Source organism: Chiloscyllium punctatum, chromosome 10 (assembly GCF_047496795.1).
Source record: "Chiloscyllium punctatum isolate Juve2018m chromosome 10, sChiPun1.3, whole genome shotgun sequence".
NCBI lineage: Eukaryota > Metazoa > Chordata > Chondrichthyes > Orectolobiformes > Hemiscylliidae > Chiloscyllium > Chiloscyllium punctatum.
In genome coordinates, this window is record NC_092748.1 from 29561538 (window position 1) to 29588349 (window position 26812).

The 26812-nt window shown below is 39.2% G+C and overlaps 1 protein-coding gene across 1 annotated transcript; it reads left to right on the plus strand.

Annotated features, from left to right (window-relative positions):
• The first annotated feature begins 4123 nt into the window (after nt 1-4123).
• LOC140481785 (uncharacterized) lies at nt 4124-26577 on the plus strand. The gene is made up of 6 exons (XM_072578317.1): nt 4124-4214; nt 4331-4461; nt 13905-14027; nt 17332-18408; nt 20284-20457; nt 26250-26577. The coding sequence occupies exons 1-5, from the start codon at nt 4163-4165 to the stop codon at nt 20443-20445; spliced, it is 1545 nt and encodes a 514-aa protein (XP_072434418.1). The 5' UTR covers nt 4124-4162; the 3' UTR covers nt 20446-20457; nt 26250-26577.
• The last annotated feature ends 235 nt before the right edge of the window (nt 26578-26812 follow it).

Here is a 26812-nt window from a genome sequence, read left to right on the forward strand (position 1 = left end):
AGAGGGCCCCTCAGCCAGTCACATCCAAATCTCATGTATGATTTAAAAAAATATAAATGACACACTTGACATCACTTCGGTAATACAGAGGATGCTCATGAGCTACAAGTTGAATTATCCAGGGATTTTCTGTTTGGTGAACATACAGTTGGAATAGCATGGAGGAGAACTCTACTCCCACTTTCAAGATATTTTAATCTTGTTGTTACTTCAGGACGTTGAGTGCCTTCAAGGCAGAGATTAATAATTACTTGATCTCGCAAGGAATTAAGGGCTACGGGGAGAGTGTGGGTAAGTGGAATTGAAACACCCATCAGCCATGATTAAATGGTGGAGTGGACTCGATGGGACGAATGGCCTTGCTTCCACATATATGTCTATGTCTTCTATCTGCTGTTACTTTTAAATGCAGTTCACCAACATGGCTCTCTAAATTATGTGACTTATTCCAAAACAAGTACTCGGTTGGGCTGAGTTGTGGGTTTTCATTGTTTGCTTGTTTTCCCCCTTAACAAAAGGTAATTGTTGTTTATAATCTGTTGAGGTTACTTGGATTAGTTTTAGAACTTGTCTGGAACTGATATTGCTAAAGTCACATGATATGTAGTCTTAAAATGTTTCACTCTTTTAAAAGCACAACTTTAAAATTTGTGTTGCCTTCATACCTGTACTGGGTGTGACTCTGGTTCAATTGTTCATCTAATATATGTATTTAGCAACTCCAGCATATGTACTTCCTGCAGTCCTTATTTTAATGATATAGTGCACATGCATGAATATGTTAGGAGAAAGTGAGGACTGCAGATGTTGGAGATCAGAGTCAAGACTGTATTGCTGGAAAAGCACAGCAGGTCAGGCATCATCGAAGGAGCAGGAGCATTGACGTTTTGGGCATAAGCACTTCAGCTGGAATGAGGCTTGTGAGTTAGGGGACTGAAAGATAAATGGGAGGCGGGACGGGGCTGAAGGGAAGGTGATAGGTAGATGAAAGTTGGGGGGTGGAAAGTGATAGGTTGGTGCGAAGGGTGGAGCAGATAGGAGGGAAGGAAAATGGACAGATGAAGAGGGTGGTGCTGAGTTGGAAGGCTGGATCTGAATAAGGTGAGGGGCAGGGAGATGATGAAACTGGTGAAATCCACATTGATCCTGTGTGGTTACAGGGTCCAAAGGTGGAAGATGAGGTGTTCTTCCTCCAGATGTTAGGTGATTAGGGTTTGGCGATGAAGGAGGCCCAGGAACTGCAGGTCCTTGGTTGAGTGGGAGAGGGATTTAAAGTGTTTGATCATGGGAGGTGTGTGTCCCAGAGATATCCTCTGAAACAATCCGCAAATTAGCGTCCTGTTTCCCCAATGTAGAGAAGACCATATCGGGTGCAACAGATACAGTAGATGATGTGTGTGAAAGTACAGGAAAACTTCTGTCAGATTGGAAGGATCATTTGGGGCCTTGGGCAGAGGTGAGGCTGGAGGTGTGGGCACAGGTTTCGCACATCTTGCGATGGAAGGGGAAAGTGCCGCGTATGGGGTGTGGGTTGGTGGGAGGCATGGATCTGACAAGAGTGTCACAGAGGGAATGGTCTCTCTGAAAGGCAGATGGGGGTGGGGAGGGAAATATATCCCTGATGGTGGGGTCAGTTTGTAGATGGCGAAGGTGGCGGAGGATGATGGAGGTTTGTGAGGTGGAAGGTGAGGACCAGGGGGATTCTGTCCCTGTTGCGATTGGAGGGGTGGGGTTCATGAGTGGAGGTCGGGAAGTGGAGGAGATGTGCTGGAGAGCATCATCGACCGCATGGGAGGGGAAATTGCCTCCTTGAAGAAGCAGGCAATCTGGGATATTCTATGGTGGAATTGGACCTCCTGGGAACAGATGCGGCTGAGGCGGAGGAATTGGGAATAAGCGATGGCATTATACCACCTATACATGTAATACTTATTGCCCAATGATGATCTTTCCATTTCCGCACTATATAGAGAAGCAGCTATTGAAAGTCCATGGTCAGGTTTAGAACTAATTCAAGAATTGATTGAGTGAGATTAAAACTGGCTTGGGACACTTGGGAGTATCAGTGCAGGGCTTGATGTATAAGAAAGATTTCAGATACTTGGTCATTGACACCAATTGTGGGGCATGCGACCCCAAAACAGAAGGATGGAATCCAGCTCAACTGTTTTGGGAAGGTTCTCTAAATTGTCATGTGCTGGCACGTGCACATAGAAGTAAAGAGAGAGAATTAAGAATTAAGGTGAGTAGCGAGTGTTGGACAATATGGGAGAAGGTATGAGTTCCTATAATACATATAGTGGAAGATCAACCATTGTGGATTTAAAGATATTATTGTAGTGTATGTTTGTAAAAACACAGAGTGTGATGAACAAGTTTGGTGAAACTACAAGCATAATAGTCATGTGCAAATATGATATAGTAAGACATAGATTCAAAATAGTTCAGAATTGGAAATTAATATTTTGACAAAAAATCAGGGCAAATCGAGAAGGAGTAAAGGGCATTGGGACTATAGTGTTGGAAAGAGGGGCTGGCTTTAATAGAGCAAAGGCAAAATCCATTCAGTTAGAGGTGTGAAGAAAGAAGTGTATGTTCAGGCTACAGGAGTACAACATAGTTAAACACTCAAATCTACAGAGAAAGCACAGTGACAGAGCTATAGAATACTGCTACTGAGGACTAATTACCCAACCAGCCATTGAAATTATGTCACAGTAAAAGGGTAAGGAGAAGAATCCAACTATAAAAATAGATTCTTGCTAAGCAATGCAATCAAATGTTATCAAGGATTAATTAAAATCTGGAAATTCAAACACAAGCAGGTTAGATCTGATTGTATTGAATGGCCGAACAGTTTTGAGGGGCAAATGACATACCTATTCCCTGTGTCCTATTAATCTGAAAAGTTAATTCTGATTTCTCTCCATAGATGCTGATAGACCAGCTGAGCTTTTCAAGCAATTTCTGTTTTTGATACCTCTGCCCTATTTCTTATGTTCATATGAACATAAGGCATTGCTGCATTTGGTGATTGGGAATGAGGTTTGGAGAGTTGACCAAATATTTGTGGCAGAGCACTCAGATAAGCATTGATTGTTGTATCATAAGGCTGGACAAGCAAAAAGGAAGAGCAAGGAGCAACGTAAAATAGAATTTCTAAACTTGGAAAGCGCCAACTGTAATGTGATAAGAGAGGATCTATCCAGTGTCCAACAGTGAAAGCAGTAATAGATCAATGGGTGATTTTCAAGGAGGAGATGCCTTATGTACAGGCTGGGTACAAAGTAAGAAGAGGAAAGGCTAGGGGAACTAACGACAAGTTGTTTTGGTGACAGGCAAGGTGGGGAATATGATCAGATGGAAACAAAGTGTACGTGATGTATATTCGGTGAATTCTTCAAGCAAGAACCAGACAAAATCAGCAAACTGAGACAGGAAATGAAGAGGAAAATAGGACCAGCAAACAGAGAATATGAAAACAGGATTGCAGTTAATAAAAGGAAATATTCTGCTCATATGTACCTAGTCACTTGGTATTTGGAGGAGAGGTGGGGCCTATTTGAGACAAAGAAATGATACATGCTGAGATAGCAGGATCAGTCCAAAATACTTACTGGGTATTTCATGCTGGCAATAATTAAGGAAGAGAAGGCTGCCAACATATCAGTTATAGTGGAAATAATTAAGATAATAGAAGGGATGCTAATTGAAAGTTTGGATGCACTAGAATGGCTGGCTACCTATCGAAATATCCAGTAACCAGGCAGTGACCAGTAAGTTTCATGTTTATGAGTTACTTATTTAATCTGATTATTTACCACTTCTTTATTCCATTGAAGTTCATGACAAATAATTAATAAAGTTACCAATTTATGTAGAGCTTGGATTGTTTTGATTAAGTAACTGGAAATTGACACACATCACTGCTTATTAAAAATTGCGACACCCAGTGACGCTTTTGGACACATAGTTAACAAGTGGGAAGAATTTGAAGGAAACGAAATGAGTGAAGTTGTGCATTACTTGTGGTCAGATTACATCACTGATGCAGAATGTGAGTTGTTCTGCCTCATGTATATAAATGTTGAATAGAAACAGGCAGCAGGCAAAGACAGAAGAACAGAACTGAAGTGTCTATCAACATATCCAAACAGACAAAATGAAAATCATTTTTATCATATTTGCTGTAGCCCAGATCCTCTACTATTCTGGCAAGTATTGAAATACATTAAGGAATGATTTTACTGTGTAAATTGTTGTTGTGAACATTGGATGTTAAACCAAAAGACTAGCACTCAAAAATATATTCATCTCCCTTTGCTTTTAGATTCTGGGACTCCATGTGATCAGTCGACCAATTCACAGACACCTGAGGCAGTAAATGCTACAATTACACAAGTGAATCAGATGTTTGCAATGAATAATCTCTTCCGTATTGTCAGCTGCCAAGTACTAAATGTAAGTGTCACCAAATCCAATTGATTTCTTTTAGTTTTTTCCTCGTAATGAACATTAGCTTTACACATTTTATGAAACGTGCTATGAATTTAGATTGAGAAATTTGGTCACAGTCAAAAGATAGACAATAAATTACAACATTTTAGGTTGGAATTATTTGGATTAGATCTACATCTTATTAGAAGCACATGCATGATTGTACTTTTTTTGTCCAACTCGATTATTATTTCCTCTTGACACCACCTCTTTTTCAATTGCTTCATTGTGAACGAGTAATCTTGAAATTCCTTTGTGAACACCATAACAGGATTTCCCTGTGCAAACATTTACTTACCTGCGATGAGATTGCAGTTTTATTCTAGAGGTGACAATAGGAGGCTCTAGCCATTAGATTCTGTTGAAAAGCTAATATTCAGTTGGTTCAAGTCCATCTCTCTCCATCAGAATAGCAAAAGCAAAAGACAGCATATGCTTGAAATCTGAATAAAATATTGTAAAAGAAGGGAGGCCCTTAATACTGCAACTGGATAGGAAACAGAGCCATGCTGAGATCTGTGTCCTGGAAAATCAAGTAACTATGACTGCAGATAGGGTTTTAAACTAATTAGAGGGGCTGGGGGGTTTCGGAGAGGGGGAATATAAGCATATGAAGCAAGATGACGTGACAGCATTACAGGGCACGGTACCCAACGATACCCAAGTGAACAGGAAGAGAAAGATGATACAAAAATAGAAAAACAGCAATACATAGGGTCAAAAGGAGAAAGAGTGGCAAAAAGACAAATTAGTGGCTGTTTTCTTGAATGTTTATGGTATTCAAAGCAAAATAAATGAATTAATGGCATAAGTGCAGGTAAATGAATATGATCCTTTAGATACTATAGAGACATGACTACAAAGAAGCTGGGAGCCAAATATTCAACAAAAGTAATACATTAATCATGGGTGACTTTAATCTTCATGAAAGCCGACTGACCAAAGTCGCCATGAGGCAGTATTCATGGACTGCATTTGGGATGTTTTCCAAGAACATTATGGTTCTGGATCCAACCAGTGATCAGGCTACTATGGTAAATATTTTGCCTCAGTCTTTGGAGTGGAAGACAATAACAGTATTCCAAACTTACTGAATATTCAACGTGCAAAAGAAAAAGAAGAAAGAAAATACAATAACTATCACTAGAGAAGGGATTAGAGGGAAAGTAATGAGATTAAAGATCAGTGAGTCTCTTTGACTGAAGAAGTTTAGCTTTATCTTTGTTAGAAAATGTCTTCCCTTTACTCTAAGGCTATGCTCTTGCATCCCAGTGTCTCCTACCAGTGGAAACATCTTCATTCTGTCCACTCTGTCCAAGTCATTCAGTATTCTTTATGTTTCAATTAGATCTCCTCTCATCCTTCTAAACTCCATCAAATCATCAAATGTTCCTCATATATTAAGCTTTTCATTCCTGGGACCATTCTCGTGAACCTTCTTTAGACATGCTCTAGGGCCAGAACATCCTTCCAGAGATGGAAGAACAAATAAGAATGCGGAATACAGGGTTAATGGTAGGGTTCTTGGTCAGGTGGAGGAACAGAGGGATCTTGGGGTCTATGTACATAGATCTTTGAAGGTTGCCACTCAGGTGGATAGAGTTTGTAAGAAGGCCTATGGAGTATTATCGTTCATTAGCAGAGGGATTGAATTCAAGAGTCGTGAGGTGATGTTGCAGCTGTACAGGACTTTGGTTAGGCCACATTTGGAGTACTGTGTGCAGTTCTGGTCGCCTCACTTTAGGAAAGATGTGGAAGCTTTGGAGAGGGTGCAGAGAAGATTTACCAGGATGTTGCCTGGAATGGAGAGTAGGTCATACGAGGATAGGTTGAGAGTTCTCGGCCTTTTCTCGTTGGAACGGCGAAGGATGAGGGGTGACTTGATAGAGGTTTATAAGATGATCAGAGGAATAGATAGAGTAGACAGTCAGAAACTTTTTCCCCGGGTACAACAGAGTGTTACAAGGGGACATAAATTTAAGGTGAAGGGTGGAAGGTATAGGGGAGATGTCAGGGGTGGGTTCTTTACCCAGAGAGTGGTGGGGGCATGGAATGCGCTGCCCGAGGGAGTGGTAGAGTCAGATTCATTGGCGACCTTTAAGCGGCATTTGGATAGGTACATGGATGGGTGCTTAATCTAGGATAGAAGTTCGGCACAACATCGTGGGCCGAAGGGCCTGTTCTGTGCTGTATTGTTCTATGTTCTATATGGGGCTCAAAACTGCACACAGTACTCCAAATGTGGTCTGACCTGAGCCTTGTACAGTCTTAGAGGTACATCACTGCTTTTATATTCAAGTCCTCTCAAAATAAAAGCCACCATTGCATTTGCCTTCCTAACTACTGACTCAACTTGCAAGTTTACCTTGAGAGAATCCTGGACGAGAACTCCAAGTTCCTCTGCACTTCAGACTTCAGAATATTCTCCCCATTTAGAAAATAGTCCATGCCTCGATTCTTCCTACCAAAGTGCATGGCCTCACATTTTCCAATGTTGTACTCCATCTGCCACTTCTTTGCCCACTCTCCTAATCTGTCCAAATCCTTCTGCAGCCTCCCCACCTCCTCAATGCTACATGTACCTCTGCATATCTTTGTATCCTCTGCAAACTTAGCCAGAATGCCCTCAGTTCTGTCATCTAGATCATTAATATATGAAGTGTAAATTTGTGGTGCCAACACTAAGGCTTGAGGAGCACCACTTGTTACCAGTTGCCATCCTGAGAAGGACCCTTTCACCCCCATTCTTTGCTTTCTACCAGACAGCCAAGCTTCTATCTATGTTAGCACCTTGCCTCTAACACCATGGGTCCTTATCTTACCCAGTAGCCTTCTGTGCGGCACCCTTTCATAAGCCTTCTTGAAGTCCAGGTAGATAACATCCATTGGCTCTCCTTGGTCTAACCTGCTCATTACGTCCTCAAAGAATTCTAGCAGATTTTTTAGGCATGACTTCCCCTTGATGAAACCATGCTGACTTTGCCCTAGTTTACCATACACTTTCAAGTATTTAGAAATCTCATCCTTCACAATGGATTCCACAATCTTACCTATGAACAAAGTTAGGTTAGGATGTAATTTTCTAACTTTTACCTTACTCCCTTTTTCAACAGGGGTGTCACATTAGCAACTTTCCATTTTTCTGGGACTTTCTCTAATTCTAGTGATACCTGAAAAATCACTAATGCCCCCACTATTTCTTCAGTGACCTCCCTTAGAACTCTGGGGTGTAGTCCATGTGGTCCAGGTCATTTATCGACCTTCAGGCCTTTAAGCTTCTGTCCTGGGAGACAGTAGTTAGGTTAAAACATGTACTAAAAGCTAGCTGCTACTCCTGATAGGAGTAAGAATGTTCATCTGGTCTGCTGGCATAATTATGAGATGTTTGCCCTTTTGTCTTTTAAGTTATTAAATGTTAGTAAAAAAAACTAGGCCAATATGCTCTAAATAAGTTAGAAATTGTACCTATACTTAATAAAAGAATAAAGGATATTAAACTGATTATGATAACTGGGTTATGAGATTTGTCTACTGTTTGCTGGTGTGAATTTTACTTAAGCACTGTTTTGGCTGTTAGTTTCTGAAAGGGGTAACAGTCCAGGTAAAAGGCATTTAACAAGTACATACTAATAAGGGGTAGTGTTTGGTGTTCTGTAATGCATTCGGGTCTGGGAGATAGTTGGCAAGGGCTGATTATAATTAGAATGTTTTCTGGAGACATGATGGTGGGGATGGTCTTGTTCTATGCACGACACTTATTCAGAGGTAGCAGGGACTGATAAGGTGTGAAAATGTAGTAATGGGTTTGAAAGGGTTGTTTTAAATTTGGTTTATCTTATGACAGTAAAAAATACTACAGAACCGCAGTTTTATAAATGAATGAATGAGTGAATGAATGAAACAGTGTTATAGTAAGGAGTTATGAGTGGGTTAGAAAAGGAGTTATGAATGAACTAACATAAAGCACTTGTGAGTGGGAAATATAAAGTGTTTGTGAATGAGTTAGTGAAGGGACTTAGAATGCAATAACTCACAAGTTGAATATTCATATTATGTTTCAGCTTACTATTTACACTTCTGAAAACAAGCTATTGAAACATGCAATGACTCTCATTTATTAAGAATAGAGGATAAAGTACATTGAAAATTGTGTTACAATTATTTAGTTTTAATATTTGGAACTTAATTTGTTAAATGTCAGACAAATGTTCATTGTCTAATAACTCTTATGTAAATTATGAGGAAAGATGTGTCATTTATAGCTATTAATATCTTTTCTTTGGATATTTGGATTTCAATAAGTAACATTTGGGTTCTAATTTTCTTTATGGAAGGGTTTAGCCATGAACTAGGTCAGTCTTTTTAAACTATGGTTTTAAGCTAATATGGTTCAGAAAGCACATGACCGAAGGCCTCTTGGTGAATTATGAATTTTATTTTGATATTGTGAGGTTTTATGACTGGAAAAGAAATAAAACATTGAGCCATTTGCTTATCATAAACTGGGATGAGCAAGTTTTTCTTTAAAAAGACAAAATAATTAAAAGCTTCTAAATTCAGTCTGAAGGAGACCTGACTGAAGTCAAATATTCAAGTAGCTGATCCCAGGAAAAGGAATTTGTTGAGAACAGTTAAGACAATAAGCTACCTCTGTGTAAGTGTTTTATTTTGTGGGAACTTCCTGACCAGAAAGGTTTGCTTGGTACTCTACAGGTTATGAAAAGTCTGAAGAAGTCTAAGATATCAGTAATGTGAGTATTCATGGGAAAGGTTTTCACAACGTATAATTTCTTTTTGGTGAGGAACTTGAATACTGCAGAAAAACACATCCTGGCAAAATTTTTCATCTTGCACACTTTGTGACAATTTACAAGAAATTCACAACAACTTTTTCATACTGCATGAGAAGAGATTGTTAATTCTGCGACAAGAGGACTTAGATTGGTAGAGATGTTGTTGTGGATAATGCATCAATTCAATGACAAGTGACAATTAACTGCCAATTTGATTAAGTTTAAACCAGGCAGTTTGACTCTGATTAATCAAGGCTTTGCACTGAAAAATGAGCCAAAGAACCAGGAGAGGGAGTCGAGAAGGAAACAAAAGGAATCCATATTAAAGGACTCATTGCCATATCCTCATTATCCTATGCCTTCCAAGGACCTTCAAGTAATGAACACTGAAGTCATCCCTACTTCTCTCTTTATGCTGAGGGAAAGGCCACTGATAAAGCAGTTAATTATATTTTTGGCTCGGGCATGACCTTGAAGAATTCCTGCAATGAAGTCCTGTGGTATGACCCCAACTGATATTATCATTGTATGATTGAGATCACAGACTAAAATCTGGCTTAATAAATAATATTTTGCTTTTCTTTTGAGGTAGTCAATTACTGACACGCAAGTACATAATGCTCCAGATCTGTTTTTAACAATAAAACAGATATTTATTATGCAAAAAAGTACAAGCTATTCATATGGAGCACAATTCAATGGCTTCAAAACACAGTAAGCATACAATTCCTTGAATACAATACAATATCCAACAATATCTCTTTACAGTATTTAATCACCAGAGAGAATTCCCTTTTCTATCACATCTGTAGATTTGACCTGCCTGTTACGTTAATTCCTTGTCAAATTTGATAGCCTCATGCTTATGTATTCTTACGAATGGAATTATAATTTCTCAGCTTTGAATATCTCCTTCAGATTCCTAACCAAATATTTCTGGTTAAGAACTTTGAAACTAAAGCCCTTCCACTAAGTTAATCGATTTTCTAACTTTTCTGTTTCCAACATGATTAATGAGGGTAGAATGGTAGACATTGTCTACGGGTTAGTAAAGCCTTAGACAAGGTTCCACATGGTATACTGATTCATAAAGTTAGTTCACATGGGATTCAGGGAGAGCTTGTAAATTGGATACAAAATTGGCTTGATGGCAGGAGACAGAGGGTGATGGGTAGAGGGTTGTTTTTAGGACCAGAGGCTTATGACCAGTAGCGTTCTGCAGGGATCTGCGATGGGTCAACTATTGTTTGTCTTTCATATAAATGATTGGGATGAGAACTTAGGGGGCATGGTTAGTTAAGTTTTTGGATGACACCAAAATTGATGGGATAGTTGGCAGTGAAGAAGATTATCTAAGATTACAATTGGAACTTGATCTATTGGGCCAATGGGTTGAGGAGTGACAGATGGAGTTTAATTTGGATAAATGTAAGATGTTGCTTTGGTGAAACAAACAAGGACAGGACTTATACAGTTTAGGTAGTGCCCTGGGTGATGTTGTCGATCAGAGAGACCCAGGGATTCAGGTACATAGCTCTTTAGAATATTGTGTCACAGGTAGACAGGGTGATTAAGAAGGTGTTTAGCATGCTTGCCTTGACTGCTCAGACCATTGAGTATAGGAGCTGGGATGGCATGTTAGGTTGTACAGGATATTGGTGAAGTCACCTTTGGAGTACTGTGTACATTTCTGGTCACCCTGCTATAAGAAGACTATTATTAAGTTAGAGAGGGTTCAGACAGGATTCACTGGGATGTTACTGGGACTGGAGCATTTGAGATATAAGGAGACACTGGATAGGTTGTAACATTTTTCACAGCAGCGTAGGAGATTGAGGGGTGACCTTATAGAGGTTTATAAAGTTATGTGAGATATAGATAAAGTGAATAGCAAAGGTCTTTTCCTGAGGGTAGAGGAGTTTTCAAATATAGGGGGCATATATTTAAGGTGAAAGGAGAAAGATCTAAAAGGAACTCAAGGGGCAAAGTTTTCATGCAGAGAGTGGTTCGTATGTTGAATGAACTGTCAGAGGGAATGGTAGACGTAGGTACAGTTGCAACATTTAAAAGACATTTGGACAGATAATGGACAGCAACAGTTCAAAGGGATATGGGCCAAATACAGGCAAGTGGGACGAGTTCAGTTTGGGAAACTTGATTGCCATGGATGTGCTGGTCCATAGGGTCCGTTTGCGTGCTGTTACACTCTATGACTCGATCCAACTTCAACTGCATCTTTCACAAATTGAAAACAAGTTCCAAACTTTGAATTTTTCCCGAAACAAACAAACAAAAAAACCCTGAGCCTTCTAATTAAAAGCAAGCTCATGCCCAAGAATAATTACTCTGTCCACTTGCAAAACTCTCCCACTGCAAACAGTTTTTTACCACTGCAGGAAGTCACTCTCTCTCATACTCATTTGAAAATAACGTGCTTTCAAAATAATGACAATTAATCATTAAATCCTTTCATATACAGAGACCAAAAGCCACATGCCATTGGTTCAAAACTCAAACACTAAAATAAGTTCTATTAAAATATAATATATAAATCACACACCTTGTATCATACCTGGGACTTAGTTGGTTGGCCTCCAAAAATCACAAACACATTCTTTTGTGCTAATTTGTGTCAATGCCTTTTCCTAGATTGGTCTATACTAAGTTCTTTTGCACCTTTTCATGTTATGAATAACTCACATTGAAATAACGCCTTCAATATAGAAGGCAGAAATTACACATGGGTCCTCTGAATCTGACTCATTAGAATTTGAGTTAACAGACAATGATCAGAATAACAAATCACATCCTAATCATTCCAGGTTGGTCAGCAAGTTGAGCCAAAGGCTCTATTTTTGTGCTGTACAACTCAATGATTTGAAGTACCTAACAGGATTTTGGGATATTGCTAAGCTTGAAATCAGGATGGGACTCATCTGTAACTATGCTATTGCTACATCCTGAAAGATCCAACAACTGAGGCCAGAACATTTCATACCTCTGAGATTATTTACTTAAATTGATAATGCACCACTTCTTTACTTCATTGATGTTATAATAAATAGTTGGCAAAGTTACCAAAAATATTTAAGGCTTGGATTGTATTGATTATGAAATTGGAAATTGACGCACATCATTCCTTACAAAATAAATTGCATCCTGTGATATATTTGGACACATAGTTAATAAGTGGTAAGAGTATGAATGAAATTAACTGAGTGGAGTGCAATGATTGTGGTCTGATTATATCATTGTTCTATAATGTGCTCTATTGTTTTGCATGGCCTGATGCATATAAATATTGAAAAGAAACAAACAACAGGCAGAGAGAAACTGTGAGTATACAAATAGGAGCATGGGTAGGATATTAAGGATCTCAACAAGCTTCATCATTTGTAAGATCATGGCTAATCTGATTATGACCTCAACTCGATTTTTCTGTTTACCAGCTTTAACCATTGATTCCCTCCTTAAACAAGACTCTACTTAATTTAGGCTTAAAAAATACTCAATGATCCTATCCTCATTACTCATTGGGAAAGAGCCCTTGATTTACTAACATCCCTCTGAATAAAATAAACAATTTCCTCATCCCCCATCTTAACAGATGATCCTTCATTTGTAAATTGAGTCCTCAAGTTCTAGTGTCTCCTGGAAGGGGAAACATCCTCATCGTACCCACACCATTGAACACCCTCAGGATTTTGTATGCTTCAATAAGATTGCCATTTGAAGAATGGAATAGAACTATATGACACAGGAAAGCAGACAAAATTAAATATTTCTCTTCAATTTCACTGTAGACCAGATCTTCCGCTGTTCTGACAAATATTGAGTGAGCTCTGGAATGATTAGGGTGTGATTTGTTATTCTGATCATTGGCTGTTAACTCAAATTTTCATGAGTCAGGTTTAGGGGACCCATTTGTAAGTTCTGCCTTCTTACAATTAAAGAAAATAGTAAGTGCTTTAAGATTTTGCAATTCACAATAGCTGTAAGTGCCTCGAAATTCCATGGATTTATTGAATTTATTGACTTACAATTAAAAGAAAATTCTTCTGTTGATTGTGCGAATGTTTTTACTGTGAGAAAAGTACCGTTGAGACGTATCATAGTTCAAGTCAGTGTCATCTGTAATCGAACAATTAGTTGTTTATATCATATTAAGAACTCATGTATGATGGCATATTCTGCCCAATAACCTATTATTAACATTTCTTTCTTATTCTTCAACAAGAACTATTAGCTTTACATTTATTTTGTAAATATTACAATAATATTTCCCTTTGCAAACACCTGCTGATCTGCAATGGGGCTGAAATTTGAATTCAGAAGATGGTAGAAACAGGCTATTTACCATAGTCACTAGATGTTGCTGAAGAGCTTATCTCAATTTGCTTATGTCCAACTCTATTCACCATCACAATTAAAGTAAAATCCTGAAGAATTGGAGGAGGTGATATTTCTAGCTATGCAACGTCATCGTCATTTTCTTTTTAATCAGCACATTTGCATTTGGAATCAATTGAGCCAGGAAAACCAAGCCCTGTGTTATTGTTTGTAAGTGTTATCTGAAATGTATTTCATTAAGTGTAACTCTGTCCCTTTGTTTAGGCCACTGATTTAGGAGAAGGTGCAACAGATTTTGAATTTGTCATCGATGTTCAGGAAACTGTATGTGCTGTAAATTCTGGATTGGATCCGTCAAATTGTACACTGCTAACTACCCCGAATGCTGTGAGTATTACAATGCTAACCATTTACTGCCTTGTTCTAATTAAACCTTAAAATGACATATTGACCTGCCATGCTATGAAATTTAGTCCTGCAATGGTTGATAATTCACATTGACCCCCACACAGCAATAGGTAATAAAGCATCCATTTGTGAGTTAGCATTACAGAGATAGCTTTGGAAGGTTCTGTTGTTAACATGGAACAAAGTAGGGTCAGTGATAGGGCAATAGTATAATGAACTACAGCTCTAATTTTGATGCAATACGAACTTCCTCCATTATCCAGCTGAATGGGACTGCCCTCAATTGATTCTTTCCTGCTTATCCTTTAATAGTTGTGCTAAGGCTATTCCTTCCCATTTCTGAATAGTTACCTTTAGAACACATCCTCAGTTCCCAACTCTTCCTCATTTATATTGCACCTTCATAACAATGCCACAAGAAACAGTCTTGAACAAAGTGGCAGTACCTTGTACACTATAAGAAAAGGGTGCTGATTTGTTGGGCCATCACTGGCATGGAGATTCAGCAAGAACCTGTTAATCTTAATTCTCAGGAAAGGCAGTTAGATTCTGATAGGTCAGTGCATTGCCATAGAAATGCAGCAGACTTTAGCTGTCTCCATGACAAATTTTGTGAAGAGTATGCAATATCCTTACAAATTCATTTTGTCTCCATAAAATAGAATCATGCGCATTGATGCAAATTGCTTTCAGTACATGTGAATGCATCACACTATGGACTCAGGTGATAATCTTAGATTAGCTTCTAGTGTAGCTCCTAGCATGTCCAGATTGTTTCATAACTGATTTTCTATGTCAGAATCACATCAATGGAGGTTTGCAAAAATGGACTGCTTGAGTTCAAATAGACTGTTGTCCACTGTAGGTTTGATCGCTGAGCTGGAAGGCTCATTTTGAGATGTTTCATCACCATATTAGGTAATATCTTCAGTGAGCCTCCAGACAAAGCACTGGTGGTGTAGCCCGCTTTCTATTTATATGTTTGGGTTTTCTTGGGTTGGTGATGTCATTTTCTGTGGTGACATCATTTCCTATGGTAGTGCCATTTCCTGTTCTTTTTCATAGGGGGTGATATATGGGATCCAAGTCAATGAGTTTGTTGATGGAATTCCTGTTGGAAGTGATGCTTCTAGGAATTCTCGTGCATGTCTCTATTTGGCTTGTCGTAGGATGGATGAAAAGGATGCAAGACCATATACAGACAAGCAAAACTAATGTTATTTATAAAATACCTTGCAAGAACTGTCACAAATACTACATTGGACAAACAGGCAGAAAACTAGCCACCAGGATACATGAACACCAATTAGCCACAAAACGACATGACCCTCTCTCATTAGATTCCTTACATATGGATGAGGAAGGACACCACTTCAACTGGGACAACACATCCATCCTAGGACAAGCCAAACAGAGACACACATGAGAATTCCTAATAGCATAGCATTCCAACAGGAACTCAATCAACAAACACATTGACTTGGATCCCATTTACCACCCACTGCGAAAAAGAACACAAAACGATACCATCATAGGAAATGACATCACCACAGGAAATAAAATCACCAACCCAAGAAATCCAAACATGTAAATAGAAAGTGGGCTACACCATCAGTGCTCCATCCAGAGGCTCACTGGCAATGTTACCTAGTATGATGACGGAACATCTGAAAACGAACTTACAGCTCAGTGAGCAAACCTACATCCAGAACCTCAACCTGAGCTACAAATCTTCTCATAACTTGCTAAGACTACTTTCTACTGCAAACAGACATCAAGCTGAGTTGTTGCCTTGGAGCAAAATGGTACATAGAGAAGATATCACCTTGACAATACAAAAAAAATCTGGATTAATATTAAAAGTGCAAAGAAGAAGTGAAAAAGGAAATATTAGAGGCAAAACAAGATTAGACTGGTGGTCTGCGTAAAGGGAATTCAAAGATCTTCTATAAGGAGATAGATAATGACAGGATTCAAACCAGGTCCCCAGAACGTTACCTGGCTCTCTGAATTTTTAGTCTAGTAATAACACCACCAGGGCCATCACCTGCCTCATCTGTGACATGGCTTATTTGATTCACTGTTGGTCTGTCTGGTTAACTCAGGACACATTGCTCCGGAGTTGGCCTGTGGGACCTCCTGTGAAAATGGTGACTGGTATAATTCTTTTTGAATGTCTTTGGAAAGCAGTACAATTGAACTGTGCATGGATTGGGAATCATGAGACTTGGGAGAAAGAAGCAGGTCAATAATATGTCTGAATACAGTGGTTTTAAGTAAAGGTGGAGGCATGCCTGGGGCGTTTGGAAAAAAGGCGAATTGAGTTGGTGTTTAGTTGCAATAGGTCTTGGCTTGTACACCAAAGATTATGACTGATGGTTACCATTATCAAAGGCTTTTAAACAGAATGGGTGTGGTTCCACAGACTCAAATATCAAAGCATTCCCCCTGATAATATATTCAAAACATAGGAAACAGTTAAAGGAAAGGATTCAAACACTGTGGTATCTCAGCAAAGAGATACATAGACTATTATCATGTCAGTCAGGGAGGAGCTAGAATGTAGCAAAAGTATCTTTATATAAATATTAAAAATACTTTTCTGAATAGTTTCAGGATTTGCCCACAACCCCGTTGTCTCAGTAGCCTCGCTGATCTGATACAGTCAGATTATCTCAATGATTAACTGCAATAAGATAGGTATCCATTTCAATCTTTACAAAGTCCTTTGTCCTGTTCTGGCAATGCTGGATATCAGAATTCTGAATATCAAATATCCAGCTGTCACTCTACTCTGAACCCACCTAGCACTCTAGTTACCTAGGTACAAAGCCCGCTCACCATCTGGCATCCTATCCGCCCAGCACTCTGACATCACACTTATCTAATGTTCCTCCTGTTTGACAGCAGCTGTCAAAGTGTTTGTGTGGACTCTTGCATTTTTAGAATACAGCAACTGACTGCTGTGAAGTGGGGATATGGTCTGCCTTCCTCTGACAGTTCAACATTGCAAAAGAACTGCTCGAGTGGCGCAACATAACTAATGGAGACCTGAGCAGATCATTTCCCAGAAATGTGGAACTCCGTTCTTCCATTAAAAAGAACAATGAGATTGGAAATCTGCATGGGACTGTCCCTCCCCAGGAATCTGGCCCAACATTCACTGTATTAATAAAAGCCCTTGATATTTACAGTACATTTCATGCAGATGTGTGAGCTTTAGTTCAATATGCCACTCGTTATTACTGTTACTGAATTATAGCCTCAGCCTTTATATTTGTAGAAAACTGCTACTTGCACCAGCCATGTTGAAGTGAGACGTAACGAAAGTCCATTTGTTATGGTACAATGCATGAACACAAGCATGACAACACAAACCCCTACGTCAACATCAACACCAACACCGACCCCAACATCAACACCAACACCAACATCAAACTCAACCCAAACATCAACCCCAACCCCAACACCGACATCAAACTCAACTCAAACACCAACACCAACCCCAACACCAACATCAACACCAGCCCCAACATCAAACTCAACCCAAACATCAACACCAACTCCTACCACAACCACAACACCAACATCAACCCCAACCCCAACCACAACATCAACCCCAACCCCAAACACAACATCAACCTCAACTCCAACCCCAACCACAACATCAACCCCAACCCCAAACACAACGTCAACCTCAACCCCAACCCCAAACACAACATCAACCTCAACTCCAACCCCAACCACAACACCAACATCAACCCCAACCCCAAACACAACATCAACCTCAACCCCAACCCCAACCACAACACTAACGTCAACCCCAACCCCAACCACAACATCAACCCCAACCCCAAACACAACATCAACCTCAACCCCAACCCCAACCACAACACCAACGTCAACCCCAACCCCAACCACAACATCAACCCCAACCCCAAACACAACATCAACCTCAACCACAACACCAACATCAACCCCAACTCCAAACACAACAGCAACCTCAACCCCAACACCAACTCCAACCACAACACTAACATCAACCCCAACCCTAACACTAACATCAACCCCAACACCAACATCAACCTCAACCCCAACACCAACATCAACATCAACCCCAACACCAACATCAACCTCAACCCCAACACCAACATCAACCTCAACCCCAACCCCAACATCAACATCAACCCCAACACCAACATCAACCTCAACCCCAACACCAACATCAACGTCGACACCAACATCAACAATGACCACAACAACAACGACAACAACAAAATCACCACCATCGTCATCATCAGAAAGCAGTGAATCATCTTCATCGGAAAGCAGTGAATCATCAGAAAAATGCAATAGAAAGGTAAATTGCAGGACTTTGAAAACTTTGTTTCATTAAATAATGGTTTGCAACATCCTGGAAATCTGGTTTGAAGTAGAGTCATAGAGATGGAAACAGACCCTTCGGTCCAACCTGTCCATGCTGACCAGATATCCCAACCCAATCTAGTCCCACCTGCCAGCACCCCGCCCATATCCCTCCAAACCCTTCCTATTCATATACCCATCCAAATGTCTTTTAAATGTTGCAATTGTACCAGTCACCACCACTTCCTCTAACAGCTCATTCCATACATGTATCTCCCTCTGCGTGAAAAAGTTGCCCATTAGGTCTCTTTTATATCTTTCCCCTGTCACCCTAAACCTATGCCCTCTCGTGCTGGACTCACTGACCACAGGGAAAAGACTTTGCCTATTTATCCTACCCATGCCCCTCATGATTTTGTAAACGTCTACAAGGCCACCCCTCAACCTCCAACGCTCCAGGGAAAACAACCCCAGCCTGTTCAGCCTCTCTCTGTAGCTCAGATCCTCCAACCCTGGCAACATCCTTGTAAATCTTTTCTGAACCCTTTCAAGTTTCACAACATCTTTCTGATACAAAGGAGACCTGAATTGCACAAATTGTCAAAATAAAACCTCAACTTGAAACCATCCAGCATAAGTAGAGAAGAAATTGAAGTGAGGTGAGTCATTTGGCTTCTTATTCATGTTCTGCCATTCACAAGATCATGGCTGACCACCTACTCAACCACTTTACTGTGCTTTTTTAAAAAATTCATTTATGGAACGTTGGTGCAACTGGCTGCCTTGTTGCCCTTGAGAAGGTGGTGGTGAACTGCTTCTTGAACTGCTGTAGTCCACCTGCTGTGGTTTGACCCACAAAGCTATTAGGGTGGGATATTGACCAGCGACAGTGAAACAATGGCAATATATTTCCAAGTGAGGACGTTGAGTGGCTTAGAGGGGAACTTGAAGGTAATGGTGTTTCCATATAACTGCTGCCCTTACTGAAAGAATATGACATTTCTTTCAGTAAGGAGATTAATTCGATATGCATTTTTCAGGATGCACTTTCACCAAAGCCCTTGATAATTTCAAAGGGCTCCCTTGCTTTTATGTTTCAACCTTCTTGTACTAGAGGCAACTTACACTACTTGCCTTCTCAATTGTTAGCCTTCTGTGATTTATATTCAAATATACTCTTTGCCCTTTGAATCGCAACACTTACTCATCTCTTACATGAAAAGAAAAACTGTTTTTCATTTTTCCAACCAAACATACCCTGTTTGCGCCTCTCCATAATGTAGCTCTGCCCCCATGTAAAAATGAAACTCATGCATATGTCCTGAATTTGCACCTATTCTGCTGTGTTTATAATTGACTCTAAACCCTATGTGATTTCATCACATCATGGAACATTTAAGATATTTTTTATACTGATGTCAATGTGTCGAATGAGACAGACTCAGAGATTTAGTATGGTTTTATTGTAAATCTATACTTTAGCACAAACCTCAGATTCCACTTTTCCACTTCTCAACTATTTTCCTTTCCAGAAGCCAACCTGACCTCAGAGGAACTTGGCTCCTTTTTTCCATTGTTAAAGCTTACCATCAAATTGCCCAACTAAAGAACTCAGATTCCTTTGTAAAACTCCACTACCAGGAGCTGTGTTATAAAGTTGTTAGCACATTGCTATCTGCGGGAGATTTAAACTTGCCTATGCAGAGATAGGTCACTGAAGTCAAAATCTGGGCAATCAATACGTTTGATCATAAAGAAGACCTGATTAATTGATTAAGAGAGATTTTTAAGATTTTCTGTTCAAGAAACATCTACACAAAGACCTCCTTATTCTTCGAATTGGAGATATAACTAATAATTTTTATGTCAGAGATATGGCAGAGGTCGAAGATACAGACATTGCAGGAAGAGACATGGTTCAAGATGGTGGTATTGGTGGAGGCGTCGCTGGGGCAGACGAAGGCGTAACAGATGGAATCGCCACAGGTACCACAGAAGATACCGAAAAGGCTGGAAGAACTGGAGAGAGTAAAATCCAAATTTAGTAAGTATAACCAGAGACTTACTTTTGTTTTTATTTCATTTTTGCTTTGTCTTGATTGCATAAAATTATAACCAGTTTGTGTTGGTCTTATTTGTTCCCATCTAATCAATATGCCTATCCAGTTTCCAAATCAATTTTCCTCTCCCTCATTTAGCTTCCTCTATAATCTATTGAACTATCAAAACATAGGAACAGGAATAGGCCATTCAGCCCATTGAGCCTACTCTGCCATTTTAGACCTTGGCTGATTATTCTCCTCAGTGCAATATTCACGTGCTATCCCTACATTTCTTGTTGTCATTAATAACTAGAAATCTGTCAATATCTGTCTTGAACTTTCTTAATGACTAGACTTCCATCACCTTCTGAGGTAAAGGATTCAACAGATCCACCATTCTCAAAGCGAAGATATTCCTCCTCTTTTCAGTTTAAATTAGCTTACCTTTCAGTTTGAGACTGTGCTCCCGCATACCAGGCCCTATTAACCAGTGTCTACACTTTAATAATTTTATGGGTCTCTGTAAAATCAACTCTCATTCTTCTGAACTTCAGAGAATAGAGTCACTTCAATCTGTCATCACAGGACAATCCCAGCAATCCAGGAATCAGTCCAGTTCTAACCCTCCACATTCTCTCTGTGGTCAGAATATCCTTTCTCAGAGCTGCACACATGCTCCAGGTATAGCCCCATCAGTGTCCTGTACAATTGAAGCAGGATCTCTTTGCTCCTGCACTCAAATCCTCTTGCAATAGAAGCTAACACAGCGTTGACCTTCCAAATTCCTTGCTGCACCTGCGTGCTAGCTTTTGGTGATTTATGAACAAGGACACCTAAATTCGTTTGGATATCAGCACTTTCCAATCTCTCACTATTTTAGAAATATCCTACACCTGAGTTCCTCCTATGGATGTGGATATTTCACACTTACCTAAATTATTATTGATCTGATATTTGTTGCCCACTCTAAAGCCTCATTCTATCCTCCTCACAATTCATATTCCCACAAAGTTTTGCATGATTTGAAAACTTTGAAATCTTGCATTTATTCCCCACATCCAAATCAGACAGTGAATCATGGGTCCCAAGCACTGCAGGACCCCACTGTTTATATCTTGCCAACCTGAGCCCAAGGGGTGATGGAAGTCCAATCGTTAAGTAAGTTCAAGAAGCTTTTGACTTCTTCCTTAACCTCATTCCCATGCAGATCATTTTCATCTTTAAATGTTTTACATTGTCTGTTGTAGTGGTTTTGTTTAAAATGATATGATGGGATTAATTTTTCACTATTATTTTGATCTTGTGAACTGTATTTGTTCATTGTCACCTCCCATATGGTGCTTTTCAAAGTTGAGAAGTCCAAAGACCTGCTTTATAACTTATTTGTCTAATATTAGGGATCAGACTCTACTTCTGAATTGCCTCCAGTATTCAAAATTTTCTCCTTTATCTCACGGGCGACCAGAACCAGACACACAGCACTTAAAGGGCAGTCTGTGCAAAGCACAATTTGATTTCGCCAACTCATAGTCTGATTAATCCCGGTACCTTTTTCTTTTATTCATGAGTTATGAACAATGCTGGTAAACCAAGATGATAAACATCCTACAACCACAACCATTTTCCTTTGTCCTGGCATTACTTTAACCAATGGAAAGTCTATTAGCAGATTCCTATTAACTCCAATTTTGCTAGTGCTCCTTGAAGCCACACTTGTTAAAATGGGGCCTTACTGTCAAGGGCAGTCATCCTTTCCTCACATCTTGAGTTTATCTCTTTTGTCCTTGTTTGATTAAGGTTGTAATAATGTCAAGAGCTCAGTGGCCCTGGTAGGACACAAACTGAGAGTTAGTGAGCTGTTTATTGCTGAGCAAGTACCACTTAATAGCACTGTAGATGGCCTTGTGTCACTCTGCAGATGATTGGGAGTAGACTAATGAGGTGGCAATTTCCAAAAGTGGACTTGTCCTGTTTTTTATGCTTAGGACATACCTGGGAAACTTTTCACATTTCCAGGGAATTGCCAGTCTTGCAGTTGTATTGGAACATGTTGGCCAACAGCATTGTCAATGTTGGAGCACAAGTCTTTTGTTTTATTGCTGTCTGGCTTCCTCACCATTGAAGGTGGGAATATTTTTGGAACCTCCTTGTCCTGATTATCATCATTCACAACTGGCTATGACAGGACTGCAGTGAATGAGATCTGATTTAATGGTTAATTGATCACTTAGCACTGTCAACATCGTGTTGCTTCCACTATCTGGCATGTAAGTAGCCCTGGGTTGGAGTTTTATTGACACTCTATTTTTAGTACAGCCAGCACTGTCCCTGCATACCTTCCCTTACTCCTTATTGAATCATGGTTTCTCCCTGGCTTGCTGGCAATGATAGATTTGGGGATATGCAACCTCATGAGGTTACAGATTGTTGTTGACTATAATTCTGCTGCATGATGGCCAACAGCTTGTCACAGATGTCCAGTTTGAGTTGCTACTTTAGTTCAAAATCTATCCAGCTTAGCACAGTGATAGTGCAACACAACACGACCAATATTTTCATTGAGAAGATAGACTTCATCTGGACTACATATATCTTGCCTTGAAGGGCTCCATATGCAGTGAGTATACAATGTTGAAACTCTGTCTAGCTGTTATTCTCCTGGGGGTTTATAAGCTGCACACACAGATATCAGTTGGTTGCTGCAATGTCATAACTTATAATGTATTCTCCTGTTCTAAGTAAAATAACCCATGAAGGTGATCAATCCTAGTTATTGATTACTATACAATTTTTGGTTACATGGCATGGAAAAAAAGTGGAAAACATTGAGACATACTGAACTCAAGCACTGAGTAAGAAAATTATTCTATAGGTGAGGCACATGATTGAAAGTCTTAAATTGTGCTAAAGTGCATGGTAAAAATCTTTGATGTTTTTGTTGGTTAAAGCATTGAAGAATGAAAACACAGCTTGCTAGTAAATAGATAAAATTCCCACCAAGAGACCAGCTCAACTCACTTGACCAGGGAATTGGTCAAATTGACAGCTAATAATGCAAGGTCAAAGGCAGATTGTAAAAAATGCCCACTATATTCCCTAGTTAAAATTGGGACACAGCCCACCTCCTAAAATAATTCAAAGTATTTGAACACCATTCAGAGTGATGGTTTGAGCTTCTGGACTGATGCAGAAGAGCAAGTTTTAAGGTTTGCTTAACAATTAGGAATGAAGGTCTACACAGACTTAAATGATCAGAAATTCAAATGATATAAAGTACATTATAACAATAATTCAGAGTTAGTTTAAACATGCATCTTCATCAACTCATGTTATTTTGATCAATTCATGTTACTTAGATAGACTTCTCCATAATCCACAGATTCCTTCATGAGCAGATGCTGAGAAAATGGTTCACAGTGTGAGTATTGAATTAGTGATTGCATCCATCCACATGGAAGCTTTCCAGATAGATTTACTACACAAATTGACATATGCAGGTATTGTCAAAATGTTTCTGAGGATGGATGTAAGTGCAGAACAATCTTCACAGGTCATTGAAATGTGAAGGCCCAAAGTACAAACATTCTGGTTTGTATGATCATGAAAACCACCAAACACAGCAAACCTTATTAGAAAGCATGGCCTTCTGCAAGCACTAAGAAAAAATCTTGGTTTCACTAACTTCTGCAAGGTATGTGAGAGAGGCAGTGTACTAGAGAAAAAGACTATTGCTACTACCAAGAGTTCTATGCTAACATAAACAAACAGACACAGAATTAATACTTTCAAGCTACAATTAAAGGTAGCTGGAATCCTGCTAGAGGTGGAGAAATGAAGTGATCAACAAACCAAAATCCAATTTTTGTTCCAGCATATAACAGGAAGGGGTGAATGTACCACAGGGGCTGAGGAGCATCATTTCCCTTTCAAAATCCATTTTGATTTAGTGCCTCTTTCTTTCCTTATTCTTCGTTTTTGGCATTGTTGGGCTGTTTCAGTGCACTGCTGGGCACTCAGATCTTTGATATCAACTGTTAAAAATCAATAGCATATCCAGCCAAAATCATCATGACAGGATCTTGGCATAACAGCAACTTACTTATATGTTACAGGGATTTAGAGGGTGACCTCTTACTGTAAATCATTCAACGATCTTTTAGGAAGAAGGGATATGTATACTTTAATTTGAAGAGAGCTCCCCTTTAATGACACTATGCACATACAATGCTGTGACTCTGCCTGGTAATTACTGTGCTGTGGATCTGCAAGTTTCCAATACATCAATCAGTTGGTTATATCATGTCAGTTTCATAACTTGTAATTTATTTTGTTTTCAATAAACTAACACAGAAAGTTAATCCATTCAAAATAAAGGATTGCATTTGGGACCATTATTACTGAAATGACAGTTATTATTCCAAATCCTGTCTCGGACAGATGCATCAGTAACAGATAGATCGGTAACAATTAAGTCAAGTAGATTTAACCCTCTTGATGGTTCCCTCATCATCTGCTGCAGACCCAGTCTAGGAGTTTTGTCCTATAGCAATTAACCCGTTTGGCCAGTAGTGGTGTTAACAAGCCAATCTGATGATAGACATTGAAGTCCCCCATCAGTGCACATTCAGAGACTTTGCTACTCTCAGTGCTTCATTCATTTTGTGTTCAACATGGAGGAGTAGTAATGCATCAACTGTGTGGAAGTGTAATCAGTAGTAATCAGCAGGACATTTCATTGAATGTTTGACATGAAGACACGATACTTCATGGTGTCCAGAAGCAATGTTCAAGATTCCAACAGTAGCCGCCTCCTGACTGTGTATCACTGTGCTGCCACCTTACATGGATCTCTCCTATATGTGGAACAGTGCATACCCAGGGATGGTGATAATGATGTCTGGGACCTTGTGTAGTATGATTAGGTCAGTATGATTATGTGAATCTGTTGCCTGACTCATTTGTGGGATAGCTCTCCTAAATTTGGCACAAGCCCCCTGATGTTACTAAGCAGGGTCAACAAGGCTGACTTCACTGGTTCCAGTGCCTAGGTTGATACTGAGTGGTGTGACTAGTTTCATTCTTTTTAGACTTTGTATTGCTGTGACATTGCTGTGGACCTTGTTACTGGGTCTTGTAGGCTGGGGAAGGCAAGGACTGCAGATTTGTCCCTAAAGGACACTAATGAATATTTAAGACAATGGTTTCATGGTCACTATTAGACTATCTTTTTATGCCAAATTTAATTGAGCTTAAATTCTATCAATTGTTGTAATAGGATTTGAACCCAGATGATGAGCCTTTGGATTACCAGTCCAGTGACCTTGCCACTACAATACCGCTTCCCCCTATATAAATTGTCAAAATTGTCAAGTGTGATAAAGTGTCACGAATATTTGATCATTTTGGAGGATCTGGTAAATATTTGCATCTGAAAATGAAATTAAACCTTTCAGTTTCTTTTAGCTCAATTTCATGCATGTAGCTTTCTGTGAACAGAATCAAAATACTCTATGTATCTGTGCTTGATCACTGTAGAAAGGACTAATGATACTTGCAGAGTTAAACTATTAATACGATACTGGTACCGTCATATCTAGAAGGAAGTAAGCATCCTTTCCAGCATTAGCCCCTTTCTAAGGAGGTATCTGCAAGGAAATCAAATTTCCCTTTAAGTGGAGAGATTTTTCATGAACTGAAAAGACTCTCCACAAGCACCTTTCAGAAATGATTAACTAATATTCAGCTGAAACGATTGGGCATTTTCACTGAATTAATTTCCCTGATTAATTTGCAGATTTTGGGAGAAAACCAAAGAATGAGAAGAAATGTCACAGTGAAGGAAGATGATCTGCAGGAAGAATATTTTATGACTGAAAATTTAATTTTAAGATATTGTGGATCTTTAATTATCAGTAGTTTACTGTGTATTTGCTATTACTGTAATGGTATAAGATAATTCAATATAATTCTTGTTCATTATCACTGCACAGCACAATCTGAATGAATTAAATATGATATATTCCATAGTAGGTGTTGATATTGAATATTGAATTTTTGTGTCTTTGGGACTCTTTCAATTTCATATATGTGTATTTGCCTATTGGTGTCATGAGAGAATCTATTACGCATGATCTGAGTTAATAGTTTCCTGACAATAAATGAGACTGAATCGGAATCACATGATACATTGCATCATTTTACTCACATAAAGGTGAACCAGACATATATGTTTTTCAAATAAATGGTTCCCTCTTTCAAATAAAATTAACTATTTATAGTGCATGGAAATGCCTATTTACCCATTGCTAATTTATTCAGCCCTGAAGTATGTGTGGTGAACTTATATGAACAGATTCA

Coding starts and splice junctions, on each gene's coding strand:
- LOC140481785 (XM_072578317.1), top strand. CDS start 4,163: ATGAAAATCATTTTTATCATATTTGCTGTAGCCCAGATCCTCTACTAT. Junction 14,028..17,331: donor TGCTAACTACCCCGAATGCT/GTGAGTATTACA, acceptor TTATATTTGTAG/AAAACTGCTACTTGCACCAG. Junction 18,409..20,283: donor CAGAAAAATGCAATAGAAAG/GTAAATTGCAGG, acceptor TTTTTATGTCAG/AGATATGGCAGAGGTCGAAG.